This window comes from Phlebotomus papatasi, chromosome 1 (genome assembly GCF_024763615.1).
Source record: "Phlebotomus papatasi isolate M1 chromosome 1, Ppap_2.1, whole genome shotgun sequence".
Lineage (NCBI taxonomy): Eukaryota > Metazoa > Arthropoda > Insecta > Diptera > Psychodidae > Phlebotomus > Phlebotomus papatasi.
The window spans coordinates 25,398,394-25,413,116 of NC_077222.1; the positions used below are offsets into that span (position 1 = coordinate 25,398,394).

Here is a 14,723-nt window from a genome sequence, read left to right on the forward strand (position 1 = left end):
GTGATCATGATACGATCAATGTTTGTGAAAAAAGTACAAACTTTTACGAACTTGTTTGTGGGTTATACGATTCACGAGAATTTCGTAACTCCCCCATAGGAATTCACAAACATTTACGAACATTTTTACAAAATATTTTTTTCTGCGTATAGTACTATATATTTGAGAACTGCTGACCGGTCAGCTGACAGTCTCAGAAAAAATATGCAAAAAACGCAGCTTTTTTTTTGCTAAGCGCTCGCTGGGAATTAGTTTGAATGTAACGACTCTTCTTTGTTCAAGTTAAAATTTTAGATCATGGATTATGGCAAGAAGTTTAAGGAATCCTCAAAAATCATGTTTCCTTAAAATCAAAGTTGAATTGAAATTTATTTTGTGAATCAATTGATTAATTAATATTTTATTCAATTTACTATTTGAAAATTTTCCGTTGCTATAAAAGTGCTATAATATTTAATGTTAAAATATAATTTTTTAAGATGATTTCTATATGCTATTCTTCAAATACCATAGTTCAAACTACTGAAATTTTAGTTTCTTTGTGCTATAAAATTATTCTAAAATGAACCATAAAAAGTATAAGGCATTCTCCATGTTTTATTTAAGTTTTGAAATGTTTAACTCAATATATCATCCAAAATTAGGTCTGATTCTCTTACTTAACGAAATAGTCAGTGAGTAATGAAATGTTATGCTGAATATAATCTCCATAATATAATCTCTCTTTTTACTCCGAGAAATAAGATTGTAACCTTGTAGACTTCAAATTATTTTAATCTAAATATTAGATAAATCATAAAAGAATAATTTATCGACTTCATTGCATATACGTTAGTGGTACGAGTGGATTCCAAAACTTTAATACATAACCTCAATTTTTGTTATTCGTCAAGTTTTATCATTTTAAGAAACTTCAAGCTTTTTAAGACCTCAAATATTAACAAAAATATTTAGAGATTGTCTCTGCATAGTCCTGATGATGCAAGGCTATGTAACACATATCTAAATTAACCACTTAACTTCAAAATATTTTTGATTACTGTGAATAACTTGAAAACTTGAATTGCAAAAGATACAGTTTTTTCTTTAAAAAAAATCAGTTATAAGTTTGGTTGTGCAATTTAAATTTACTTGTTAGCATTATAAAAGCTTGACAAGGGTATAATATAATATATCAAGTTTTTAACCATTTAAATACTGATTTTTTAAAGATATTTTGCATGATAAGCTCATTAGATTCGAACGTTTTCTTATCATTTATAGGTTACCGTTTTTATCACAATTGCAAAGATTTTCCAGATTGTTAAAGTTATTTTTCAAATTGTTTTTTTTTATTTAATTAAATAAAAGAGTACGTTTATTTGTCAAATTTTAAGGTTAATTCAATTCAATTCAATTTATTCAATCTCCCATCTTGCGTCTGCCGACCGACTTAAAGTCTATATAACCTCACTTTCCTCAATAATCTGCCAGCTACATGAGAGAAAAAGTATCGGTATTACGGCTTGAATTGGGATAATTAGAATCACATAATGAAAAGTCTCACAAATATAAACTTTTCAGAATATTGCACAATCTCGATTGGAATTTCATAAGTTTTAGCAACTTTTACTCTGGAAAATCTATTAGTGATTACTTCATTTTCACTTATTTTATTTAGAGGGCACGGACGTTTACTCAAGTTTTTCTGTATTTTTGACAATTTAAAGACATAATGCTTCTTTATTTTATCATTTAGGACATTTGTGAACATGTTTATTAAGAAAACTTATTTTCTAATTTTGTCTTGAAAGAACATAACCTTAAAATGTTCACTTAGAACGGATTGTAGAATATCTTTCTTAAGGACAAATAGACCAGAAAATATACCGTAACTTGTCCAATATTTTTAATCTTCGAATTGAAAATATAATAATATTTCACAATTTTTTTTATTTGTCCAATAGTTTCATTCTAAATGTTCTAGGTTATGTTGCGAATAATTTCAAAAAAATGCTAGACAGGTTTTATACGGAAGATTTTTTTTTCATTAATGAAAAATTTCGGAAGAACACTGTTTTTTTCAAACTTCAAATATATTAAATTCTAACCTCAAAATGATAGGAAAGTTCTCTCTATTCATTATATATTGAAATATGTGTTAAATTCTAAAAGAAAATTTGAGACTTCTCGAGGTTAGGTAATACTAATACATAACCTCTCTATCAAATTTGAGAATAAAGCCCAATGTCTCATAAATATATTTTACTTAATTTTGAGGTTGTGTATCTATAACCTCAAACATTCAGTGATTTTTTGATCATGTATCAATCTCTCTCTTGCCACTAGAATTCGAATTTTATTATTGCATACTATAATTTTTTAGGTTCCACAAAAAATCATTTTTTTTATTAATTTATTTAACAGATTTTTTTTTAAATTACTGCTTGTGTAGCCTAATTTAAATTTGCAAACAATCTTTCTCTGTCTAAATTACTCCCACCTTTTGGTACAACCACTACAAAGTACCATTAATTAGTATTTTAATACCACAATTTTATCCACTAAATTGATGGATTTTATAGCATTATCCACCAAATTACCATTTCGATGGCCATAAATGTACAACATTTGGTAACATTTTGTGGGTGTGTGAATATCTACTCAGTAAGAGTGAAAAGTGGTTTGTACGATAAATTGTTAGAAGATTAAAAAGGAGTGAAATCATCTAAATTTAATAGCACTTTTATGGCCAATTCACTTGTTGATTTACAACAATCTGTTAGCTCTGTTTTGTGCTTAATATTACAATTTTATGAGATAATTCTCACCTTTTTTTTTGCAACATTGAGAAAAATGATGAAGTGCTGAAAACTTTGAAAGAAGAAAGTTGTTCTAAATTATGCCGAAAGATTATGGGTATTTTCTTATAATTGGCCACCAGAAATGCATATTTGAATCCACTGCTCAGATCAATTGCAATTGTGCTGTATTTCTCACCTTTTCCAATAAAAAATAGGAGTTATATTGAATGATTAATTGTTGCACAAGCTGTGAGATTATGTATTATGGAGAGAGAGAAAAAAAAACTAAGAAACACCCGCAAAGACACTTCTAATCAATTTAAATATTGATAATTTATTAGCTTCAACTTGCTTGCACCTAACGCCAGACTCATTCATATTTTTCCGTTTGAATATCACGCGCTGCAGTTTGATTTTTTTTATGTTTATTGCCAATTGTGGAATTTCATTAATAACTTATGAGCATTGTCAGTATTTGCGGTGAGATACATTAATAAAAGAAAATAAAACGCGTGTGCATATTTTAAGATAGACTTCCACGTGGACAAAACAAAAATTACTGTGTGAAGCTGCTAAAAACCAATAAGGCACCCCTTATGACCACTTTGCCCTACTTGTTGCCATTTTCTTTGAAATGTTATTAAATACTCTCAAAATTACTTTGCTAATTGTAGTCATGAATTTTCTTGAGTATTTTGAAGGTGGCCATAAGGGGTGCCACATGTGGCCAAATTGTGTGCCCAACACTTAACACTGATATAGATAGTGTGATTTTATTTTTAATACTGATTAATTTTAGTGGCCAAATAATAATTGTAATGCATGAAAAGACGTTTTTAGACTTATGAGAAGAAATACATAATTGACATTGTATCATAGATGAAAAAAATTATACCAAAATTTAAAAAATATTGAAATTAAAATAAAGCAAAAAAATTAACAAATTTGTGCATTAATTCACTGTTTGGTATGGTTCAAATGGCTGATCTTATTAAACCACAAATTAATCTTTTGTTGTTATTAATGTAGATGGTTTAGCATTGCAAAGTCTACGATTTTTCTCCTTTTAAGAAGCGAATATTTTGTATTATACCTTTAAGATTTAAATTATCTTGTTCCTAAATATTATTAAATATATTTGGTAAATCGAGCGACATTCTCGTGGAATACCAGTCAATATGCGTTGTAGGATTGGATTTCAGTCAAAGTTTCGAAAGCCAAAATCCCAAAAGGAAAAATCCCGAATTGTCAAACATACCGAAAGGATCAAAGTCCCAAAAAATCGAAAATATCGAAAGCCTAGATTCCGAAAGCTAAGATCCAGAAAAGTCTAAAATCTGGAAATTTCTAAAATGCCAAAAGGATCAAAATCCGCAAAATCCAAAATCTTAAAAGCCTAAATCCTGAAAGGAAAAATTCCGTATTGTTCAAAATGCCGCAAGGATCAAAGTCCCAAAAAATCGAAAATATCGAAAGCCTAAATACCGAAAGCTAAGATCCAGAAAAATCTAAAATCTGGAAATTTCCAAAATGCCAAAAGGATCAAAAGCCGAAAGCCAAAATTTCAAAAGCCTAAATCCTGAAAGGAAAAATTCCATATTGTTCAAAATGCCGCAAGGACTTGCGCAAGGATCAAAGTCCCAAAAAATTGAAAATATCGTAAGCCATGATCTTGAAAATCAAGATCCCGTAAAGTTTAAAATCCGGAAAATGCCGTAAAGATCAAAACATCGAAAGCCAAAATCTCCAAAGCCTAAATCCTGAAAGTCTAAATCCTTAAAGGAAAAATCCCGAATTGTCCAAAATGCAAAAAGGATCAAAGTTCCAAAAAATCGAAAATATTGAAAGCCAAGATTTCTAATTTAGAAATGTCCAAAATCCTGAAAGATCCAAAATCCCAAAACCCAAAATTCCAAATCTCAAACTTAAAAGGACCAGGATTTCGAAAACCAAAATTCCATAATCCAAAATCCCGAAAGTCAAAATTCCGAAATCGTAAATCCCGAAAGCTTAAATCCTTAAAGGGAAAATTCCGAATTGTCCAAAATGCTGAAGGAATCAAAGTCCAAAAAAATCGAAAATATCAAAAGTCGAGATTCTGAAAGCCAAAATTCAGAAAAGTTCAAAGTCCCGAATTGGTTGAAGAGTCAAAGGCAAAGGAAAATTCTCTGTTTTGGCCACATATTATCTTCCGTTTAATATTTACTCTTTTAGGATTCTGATTTATTTGGGATTTTGGCTTTTGGAATTTTGACTTTAGGGCTGTTGACTGTCATCAGCCACTGGACACCTTCTGCGATTGGAATATTCCATAATATAATTACTTTATATTTCTATTAGTTTTATTGATGTTTAACAGTTTACCTTGCAGTTTATCAGAGGTTAGTTTTCTACCTGTTCATATTTAATAATTTTAATGAAATAGTTTCTTGGTCCATATTTGAGCTTTAAGAGATCTTGAAGCTTCTCTTTTCTACAACTTGAAGTAAAGCTCTATCCGCACAAAACTCCTAAGGGTCGCCCGTTTAGAATTAACCGGACGAAGCGTCCAAGCTTTGTAGTTTTTCTAGGTAAATTTTTGCATGGCTTTTCTTGAGCAAACTATTGACTTAATTTTCTTAATTTCGGTATCAATAAACCCAATAAACAGTAATCGAAACGAGTTATAAGGGCAATAAGGGTAATAAGATCACAATTCTTCCAAAGCTTAGTAAATTGTAAGTTTTAACGTTTTAACATAGGGATTTTCCTTAAGTCCTTGGAATAGAATCCGACGCTTAAGATTTGTCCTGAACTCCTTACTTATTTTTTTAAATTTATAATTTAATTTAAAATCACATTTTTTTAGTTTAAAAATATTCGCTTCTTATCTAGTCTTCGAACTTAATTTGAAAATTGTTGACAAAAGTATTTTTTCACAAATAATTAAATATTTAATTCTGTAAAGTAGAAGTTCCATTGCGTTCTCTGATTAACTAAGGATTAAATGCATTAACAGCTTCAGCCAATGAAAGAACAAGATGGTACTGAAATATTCTACAGCTTCAAATATTTAATTGCAAATGCATCAATCAATAAAAAAAACTTCTGTTCAGAAGAAATTTTCCCAAGATTGTCTCCAAAAGATATCACCAGCACTAGAGAAGCACCAAAGAGATTTCACCTGTGGATTATGCTACTGGACTTAATCAATTGTGTTGTTTTGCGTGTTTTATTCCATCACCTCGCCTTACCACAAATCATCTTTTTGGCTAATCCCAGCACCCAAGAGAGATTCTCAAGATTTGTAATGTGTTATTTTTTGGCATTCTTTGCAAAACTAGTTGACATTAAATGCTTTTGCACTGGGCTTTTTAGCTGCTGTTGTTGCTGCTGCCACTGAAAACTATCACCAGAACGTTGTTATGCTAACGAGAACGACAACTCCGCCAAAATAGGGAGTTTTGCAACTGAAATCTTATTCCGAACTTTGATTGAATGGGTTGTTTGTGAAATATTGATGGTCTTTTGTAGATGGAAGGGCATCACCAACGCCCAGTTGGTCAGCATCGCCATCCATTGTGCGGCGAGAGCCTATCCTAAAGCCACGAGGAAGTGTTAAGTCGGAGAAAAAAGTGTCCATCAAAAATGAGATTCCCATTAACATTGAGTACATAGCGGAAAAGAGGCAAGGATCTTCGGGATCCTTCGGAAAGATCCCATCTCCCGGTCCAAGTAAGATCAAATTTTCTGGAGTTGCTTCTGAAATCAGAGTTCTTTTGCAATATCCTAACTTTCTTTTGGTCCTACATTTTGCTGGGATATTATATTTGACATATTGAGTAAAATCCGCCCGAAGGTAATTTAGGACATACCCCTTTTTAGAGTTATGGTCAAATAATATCAACTTTGAACGATGTCATTAATAAATAATGTAGATAACTAGAAAATCAGAAATAGTCCACCCTCACCAATTCTATTATTGAGTATAACTGGAACAGTTCTGAATCACAAAAATACCCAAAAGAAGCAAAATAGCTGCCTTATAGAACCAAGTATTAGATAAGTCTTTTAGTGCACTTTTAATAGACTTAAAGTGAAAATGTTCTGTGGAAATTCCTATAGCAGCTCTTAAGAACCTTAAGAGAGCGCCATTTGACTTATAGTAATCTCAATGATGGAAGAGCGTTATTAGTAAATAAATAGGTTTTTGGTTCTATAGTGCCTTACTTGGAGAATTCTACAAGACTATTTTAAGAAAAAAATTTCTGCTTGGGTAGGCCACATCCCCAATAAGAATACTATCAAAAATCAAATTTTTAACATTTTAAGACGTATATCAGAGCTTTCAGAGATAAATTCTTTCCGGGTGCGTGAAAATAGGGGTACTTCCTTAATACTCCTATAAGTCTTTATACAAGAGAAAATGTTAAAATTGATTCCTGGCACGCCTCTTCGACAGCCACACCTATTTTAATGAACTATTCCTAACTAAAGGCCCTGATTTTTTATTAATTGCTGAATTGTAAGATTTTCACTGTGCTGGAAAATGGTAACAAGTTGGAAGTAAGGTAAAGTGCCCTCGAGTCGACCGGTTCCTCGACTCGACCAGTGGTCAATATTTGAATGTTTTAATGGTGAATTTCTATAAAATTGTCACTGATTCGTGTTTATTTATGGAATAATTGACCTATTAATATTAGATCACACACCAAATATTAGTGCAAATATAAATAAATTGAATAAATAACTCTACCGGTCGAATTGAGGAACCGGTCGCCTTGAGGGCACTTTACCTTAGTTTTTTGTAAGTTAAAATGACTTGTCACTCCACATAACTTTTTTAGGGGGCGTGGCCTATTTTTTTGCGACCCATTTTTATGGGCTATTACTACCTAAAGACGCTGATTTTTTTATTACGTACTGTCTTGTAAAATTATTCAGAATGTTGGAAAATGGTAACGGTTTAGAAGTAGTTCTTTGAGAGCTAAAAGGTCCTCATACACTATATAACTTTTTCAGGGGGCGTGACTTATATTTTAGCAATTCATTTTTATGGAATATCTGTACCTAAACGCTCTAATTTTTCATTATATGCTGTCCTGTAAAATTGTTCAGAATGCTGGAAAATGCTAGTAGTTTGGAAGTGTTTCTTTGAAAGTTAAATGGACTCTTTATACTCTAGGAGGCGTGGCTTTCTTTTTAGCGACCCATTGTTATGTACTATCCGTATTTAATGGTCTTTATTTTTTATTATGTGGTATCCTGTAAGATAGTTCGAATGCTGGAAAATTGTAGCGGTTTTAAAATAGTTCTTTGAACGTTTAAGAAACTCCCACTCAATATAACTTTTTTTTAGGGGGTGTGGCTTATTTTTTAGGCATTAAGCAAATTTAGACTGGTTACCATTCGACTGACTGATAAAGAATGGTGAACATTGCGGATCAAGTTGTGATCCAAGTTCAAGTGCAGTGTAACAACTCGCACTTGTACGTGATTTTCCCTGCCATATTCGATACCTGATGAAGATGACAGTCATCCTCGAAACGTCAGTCGTAGAGAATAAAATTGTGAAAACCACAAAAGGTTCAGTGTTTCCCTCTATTTCCTGCTACATTCCGTCGAACCGAAATTCTAATGTAGAATTTTAGGGTAAAAAACTTAACTTTACTTTGCAGTAACTTCCAAGGGGGCGTGGCCTAAATTATTTTTATCAGTGGTTATAAGTACCGCCCTGTAAAATATGGCATATGTCTTTAAGTTGCGATATTGCAAAAAAAAAACTTGTCCAGGAGCCAACCAACTGACAGAATCCATTCTTCAGTTGCAGGAAGGCCTGTGGCTCTGGTTTATTCAACTCGAACTGACAAAGCTGATCGAGCTGAAAGAGCCTTCAAGATGGCACGTTCATATTCCTTTGACAATGACTCAATGGACAAGGGAATTGAGCTGAAAGATGTTTCTGCCTCTGTGGAAGGTACTTCGGCAGATGAAGAAGTTCAACCTCTGGTCAGTTCCAATGTCACATCACCCAAATGAAGATCAAGAGAAATTTACTTCTTTCTGGCAAAATCCCACGAAAAGCTTTCGCACTTTCGAAAATGGGTCTTTCCCACCTTTCTTTTTTGGTTATGTTTTCTTTATTAAAGTGTTTGACTAGTCATCGCAAAAATTGATGCCTTTCGCAAACATTGCGGAAAATCCAAAATGATACTGTAGCATAGATCCAAAAAAAAAAGAGTTAAACTTCGCCAAGGGGTAATTAACACGCAACATTTAGTATAGTTTCGAAGAATTTTGTAAAGAAATTAACACTGCTCACTAAGTGTATTAATCGAATATTGTTTAGCTATTTTTCGAAAGTATTTAGTTAAGTCTTAGAAATTGATTTATAATTAATAGAAGTAAGTGGTCATAGAATAAACAACTTTTTAGTTACTAAAAAGATCGGCAATGAAGTTTTGCAATTTGAGAATCTAATGCGGAACGAACAATTGCGAGTAGAGACACTAACGGTGGTCTTGCAAACTACGAATGATAAAAAGAGTTACTGGGAATTAAATAGTAATTATTATTAGTACAAAATTATGAAAATCGTATCGAATAAAGTTACCCAGTGTACTAAATATGGTTATCAAAATACATTTAATTAAGTTTTTAAATATTTTTCCTAATTTAGATAAATATTTTAGAAAATTTTTTAAAAATAATTAGATTATCGTGAAATATGAAGAATTTCCACAGCGATTAGTTAGATTGTCGATCTAATATTAAGTTTATTCATTTTTAATGCAATATTATGTTTATTTTTAAGCATTATCGAATGAGAATTGAATACCTTCAAAATTATGATCTTCAATAATATCCTAATTTTTTTTATAGTATGTTTAATTACCTGGTAACATAGGTTAAGCTGTTATTGAATTTGACCCGTTTTCATAAATTTGGTAAGTAGGTTAATTGATGATAGGGTACTCATTAAGTACTTATTAAGTACTTAAAGGGTTGGCCGGTTAGTGTCTTTGATGTAAATTTTTCCAGCAGAAACTCTAGTTTAATTTACATTGAAAGGTTTATTTGAAATATGGCAAAATTAGTTACCAATTTGATGACATTTTGTTTGTCATAAATTTCAGTATTAGCAGACCCCAAACTGGAAGATTATGATGCTATATAAATGAAAAATGAACGTGTTTCTTTAGCACTTTACTGTTCTCAAATGCTTCTGTATCACCGACTTTTCTTTGAATTAGTTCCTCTCTCGACTGTTTTTCCAAGTGTTTTTCGTGTCCGAAAACCACCAATCAATTGAGATGGGAATCAATACAAACAAAAGTCGATTATAGATAAGCCCTTGAGAACAGTGAACTGCTAAAAAATGTTCAGGAGAACGATTTCCCCTTTTTTGGCACATACTTTTTTTTAGCACTTTTCTTTTCGCAAGTGCTTCTGCACTATCGACTTTTGTTTGCGTTGGTTCCTATCTCGACTGTTACGTGGTTTTAGAACACGGAAAGGATTTGGAAAAACTGTCGTGACAGGAACCAACACAAAACAAAGTCGATTATTTAGAAGCACTGGAGAACAGTAAAGTGCTACAGGAATTTGTTTACGTTTCATTGGAATATTATCATTAACCTATTTAGCGAATGTCTTTAACTTCTAAAGATAAATACGTAACGAGAATTTCGAGAACGCAATCAAGAAAATGAAATATTTCTAAAATATTTTATGTTAATATTTCGTTTAAATCATTATAAAGAAATAATAGAACTTAAATTTTGTGATTAAGCATGAGTTCTTGAAAGGTAATTAGAACTAAGACACATTGATAGCCAATAGCACATACAAATAATGAGCGAAGACACATACCAGTATTCCCAAGCAATTGCAAGATATCGAAATAATTTTTTTACGAATCGCTTTCGGCTTATGTAAGTCTTACATGAAACTTTGAAAATTTGCACAGATATGGCATTAATTAGTTTAATTATGAAACTTTTGTGTAATTGGGATTTTTTTCTTCAATGAAAACACGATAAATCGCATTTTCTTAGCCAAGACACATAATAGAAGGTTTTCTATGTTCTTGTTTTTGGAATTTTTGTCTTTGTCGTGAAAGTTTTTTAAACTGTATCATGAAAAGTCTTGCAAATTATACCTGACAGATACAAAGTTCATTCCATCATAGCGTTGGTTGATGAATACGATTTGTGGTGTGTATCTTGGCTTAAAATAAATTTTTAGCGAATAATTTATTTCGTCGTCGTTTTGGTTTCTGATTTTCTGTGTTACTTCGTAGATTTTTAATTTAAAATCTTAGATACAAGATGTTTTAACAAAACGTTTACTGACTAAATTGAATTTGTAGTCTCAAAAATTATTATTATTAAATAAATGAAATTGCATATTTTAGTGTTAAAATCTTAATAACATAATAGTTTTTATCAAACAAATTTATTAACAAAAAAATTGAAGAAGAATCAAAAATGAGACAAAAATAAAAAGAAAGATCACCATCGACTGTAAACCATTAAACTTACTAAGCGGAGACACACACCATAAAAGCATTGTCTGATTTTTTTACATTTTGTCTGAGATTCCTGATTTCTTTCTAATTCATAAAATGGTATGTAAGCGTAATTTATGCTAATGAAAGGCTAATTTTTTTTTTTATTTTCTGTTAGAATACCTAAGTTATTGTGACATTGATCACCTTTCTGGTATGTGTCCCGGATACTCATTTTGTAGTTACCACTGTCATTGTGTTTAAGGCCTAAAAAAGCATTTGTGAGGTAGAACAAGTGTTCAAATTAAGTTTATTTAGATTCTCTAAAGTTACTTATCCCTTGGCATAATCTTGACTAAAGTGCGCGTAACTTCGGTACAAAGTAGATTACTTAATATAACTTTAGGAACGTTCTATATAGACAACAAACAGCAAAGAAACTATTTTAGCAATACTCTCAAAAGCACCTAATTTCTCAGTTGAGAATTATTTAAACGTGTAACTGCGGATACTTAATGACAGTGATTAAATAAAATCAATGAAAAAATATTTTTAATGATTGTTTTTATGGATCCAATTTACTTTTTTTGTTCTGCGTTGACAAAGGTGAATTTAGTTGGATTTAGTTCAGCATAGTTTCATCATTTTGAAATGGAAAATCCCATGAGAAGTGTGACAACTGTCATAGGAGGAGCAGGATAATAATTAATTTGATTGGCAGAAGAAACACAAAAAGTATTTCTTTTGACTCAAGCGCTCTGTTCATTTGCATATTTTTTGTGCGTCTGGCTGGGGAATTTTATCGAAAAAAATTCCATTCAGTCGTCTTATGCCTTCTTTTAAGCAAGTTGCAAAAAAAACTTAATAATTTAGCGAAGGCGTCGATATATACATAATTTACAATAATAGAAAATGAAAGAGTTTTCTTATAGTTCAAATTGTTTTTGTTGAATTTACAATTTTTTTCTAGCATTATCACGTATTTTCTGATACTCAATAATTGTTATCAATTTTGCTTTGTTAATAATAATTAGAAAATGAAACTAATGGAGTATTGATGCATAACAAATATGTTGACCTAGGATTTTCCGTAAGAAAATATTCCGAGTCTTGCTTGTTATTTCGGGAAGAAACTTATAAATCGCTCCTTGGAAATTACAAGGGCTCAACTGACTTTTTGGCGATTTTGAAATTTTAATGTACTTAGAAAGAGAATTTAATAAATTTTCAGATTATATAAGTGATAAAATTTCGGTAATAGAAATAATTTTCAAAATTTTACTCTATGATTTTTAATTACGTATTTTTGTTTGAAGTTTAGGGGCACAAAATGGATTTATCGTTGAAATTTTTGTGCAATAAATGGCAATAAAGGACCAACTGAAGCATGTTGATCCCTTATCATTCTGAATGACAAGGAGCTAACTCATAAAAAAAACATGTTTTGAAAGGGGAAAATATGTGTTTTACGATGTTTATATTAATAATCATACAAATAAAAAAGAAATAAATTATTTTTGTTCAGGTAGAATAATAATGATCACGTAATTGTTTTGGTTTTGTGGAAAAAAATTACAAAATAAAAGATTTTATTTGTGTCGAAAACAAAAACAATTTCTAATATCAAAACGCGAATTCTGTGATAAGAAACAATATCACGAAGCTATACAAGAAAATTCTGATTCACATTTTTTTAAGAACATTCAGAACAAGAACTCCAAAATTTCTTTGATATGTCATACGTGCCATACCACTACTGTGTCGTAAAACCCGAGGCAGAGTCGACAAATTTAATATTCGTCGCAGTGTCATGAATGCGTGTTGAAAATCATAAACAGGACTAAGCCTGTATGATGTCGCGCTCTCAATGGTCCCGTTGTCCAACCCGATATTGTCACTATCTTTGTCAGGTTCACGGAACACCGTGTGGCCTTCACCTATGACATTAAAAAGATGTAGGGTAAGGGCTCATAATTTTGGACCAGTCTGCTTATAAGCATCGATGTTCCAAGTTTGAAGTGCGATATTTTCAATACTAATTGACATTTCTTGTTACACTCTTTTCAGAAGGGTTGTTTAGAAACTTAGCAAGGTATTTATCGTCTTATTTTTACTAAAATCAGTTTTAATACGTTTAAAAATGAATGGATATGTAGAGGTGAGCTTGGCTCTTATTTTGGACAACTTGGTTATTAATTTGGACAACTTGGCTGTAAATTTGGACAGCTAATCCGCCTCAATAGGATGCCCATTGTTCTTCATTTGATGAACCAATCTTACCAAGTCCTCTTCCTGTTCATGTAAGGGAAACGTAGAATGTCACAAGAAGCCCGGAAACTTTCCATATCATTAATTAAACTGAGTTTACTTCGGTACTCCAAGTACGTGCGGATTCGCTCATTCCCTGGCCTTTCGGGAGCCTTTCAAGGCATTTCTCGCTACAACTCGTTCGTAGAGATGATTTTTTTTGTTTCTCCAGGAGTTTTTTCAACCTAGTCATCACAAAAGCTAAAACTTCACGAAATTTCGTGAGGAAAACACCTGTCCAAAATAAGGAGTATAACCTCTTTGGTAAATATCTTAAAAAATTTCCCATTTTTCACACGAAAAATTTAATTCACAAGGCAAATCTCACTTCAGGTCAAATGTACAAATCACCACTAACGTGAATCAACACAATTTTCAATGAATATTCAATAATATCATTCAAAAAAGCGAAGAAACATTATTAGTACTTCACCACAGCTAAATAAGACTGAAGTAAACACGAAGTTCTGTCATATTTCTCGTAAGCAATTGCTCACACTGAATTTTCAACAAAGCAATTTCAACTCAAATCATATTCAAAATTTAACGTATTTAGTGTCAAAATCTTCCAAAAAGAACAAATATATAGATAGAATTCATTATTCATCAAATATTGGAATAAAAATCCATCATTTTAATCAATTTATTTTTAGTGTCCAATGTTACCCTCGAAGTGTCAAAAATAAGAAACTGGACAAAATTATGAGCCTTTCCCCTATCCATAGATCCTCTTCCACCCAGCGCGCCGAGACTTCTATAGAATTTTATGGAGAATGGATCCAAACGTATTAGCGGGAAGTGGGGCACTTTTGAAATTGGGGCACCTTTAAAATTGTGATTTTTCACCTATTTTTAAATAAAATTGAGCCTTATCATGATATTATTTAGTTGCACAAACCAATTGCAAACATACCATTACATAATTGAGCCATACCATTTCATTATGATTCAGTTCTATTTAAATATAGGAGAAAAATCTTAATTTCAAAGGTGCCCCATTTCCTCCTATTATCTAAAAATTTTGCTATTTGGAATACTAGAAAATATTCACTATTGTATTAATACGAGCTTTAAACCTACGGTTTATCCGTATGGCTTAAGTGTTCTAATTTCTAAATTTTTAGAAAAAAAAATCTTAAGTTTGG

At 31.4% G+C, this 14,723-nt stretch overlaps 1 protein-coding gene across 7 annotated transcripts in view; it reads left to right on the top strand.

Annotated features, from left to right (window-relative positions):
• The window catches only part of LOC129798314 (kinase D-interacting substrate of 220 kDa), a 68,963-nt gene extending 57,143 nt beyond the window's left edge, over positions 1–11,820 (top strand). For 4 of the 7 annotated variants that reach the window (XM_055841416.1, XM_055841413.1, XM_055841414.1 and 1 more), the window contains exons 10-11: positions 6,297–6,497; positions 8,587–11,820. In XM_055841416.1, coding sequence (XP_055697391.1) covers positions 6,297–6,497; positions 8,587–8,801 — 416 coding nt within the window. In that variant the 3' untranslated portion in view covers positions 8,802–11,820. Of the gene's footprint in view, positions 1–3,582; positions 3,714–6,140; positions 6,241–6,296; positions 6,498–8,586 lie in introns of those variants that run through there. The other 3 variants (XM_055841415.1, XM_055841418.1, XM_055841419.1) reach the window with 3 other exon arrangements.
• The last annotated feature ends 2,903 nt before the right edge of the window (positions 11,821–14,723 follow it).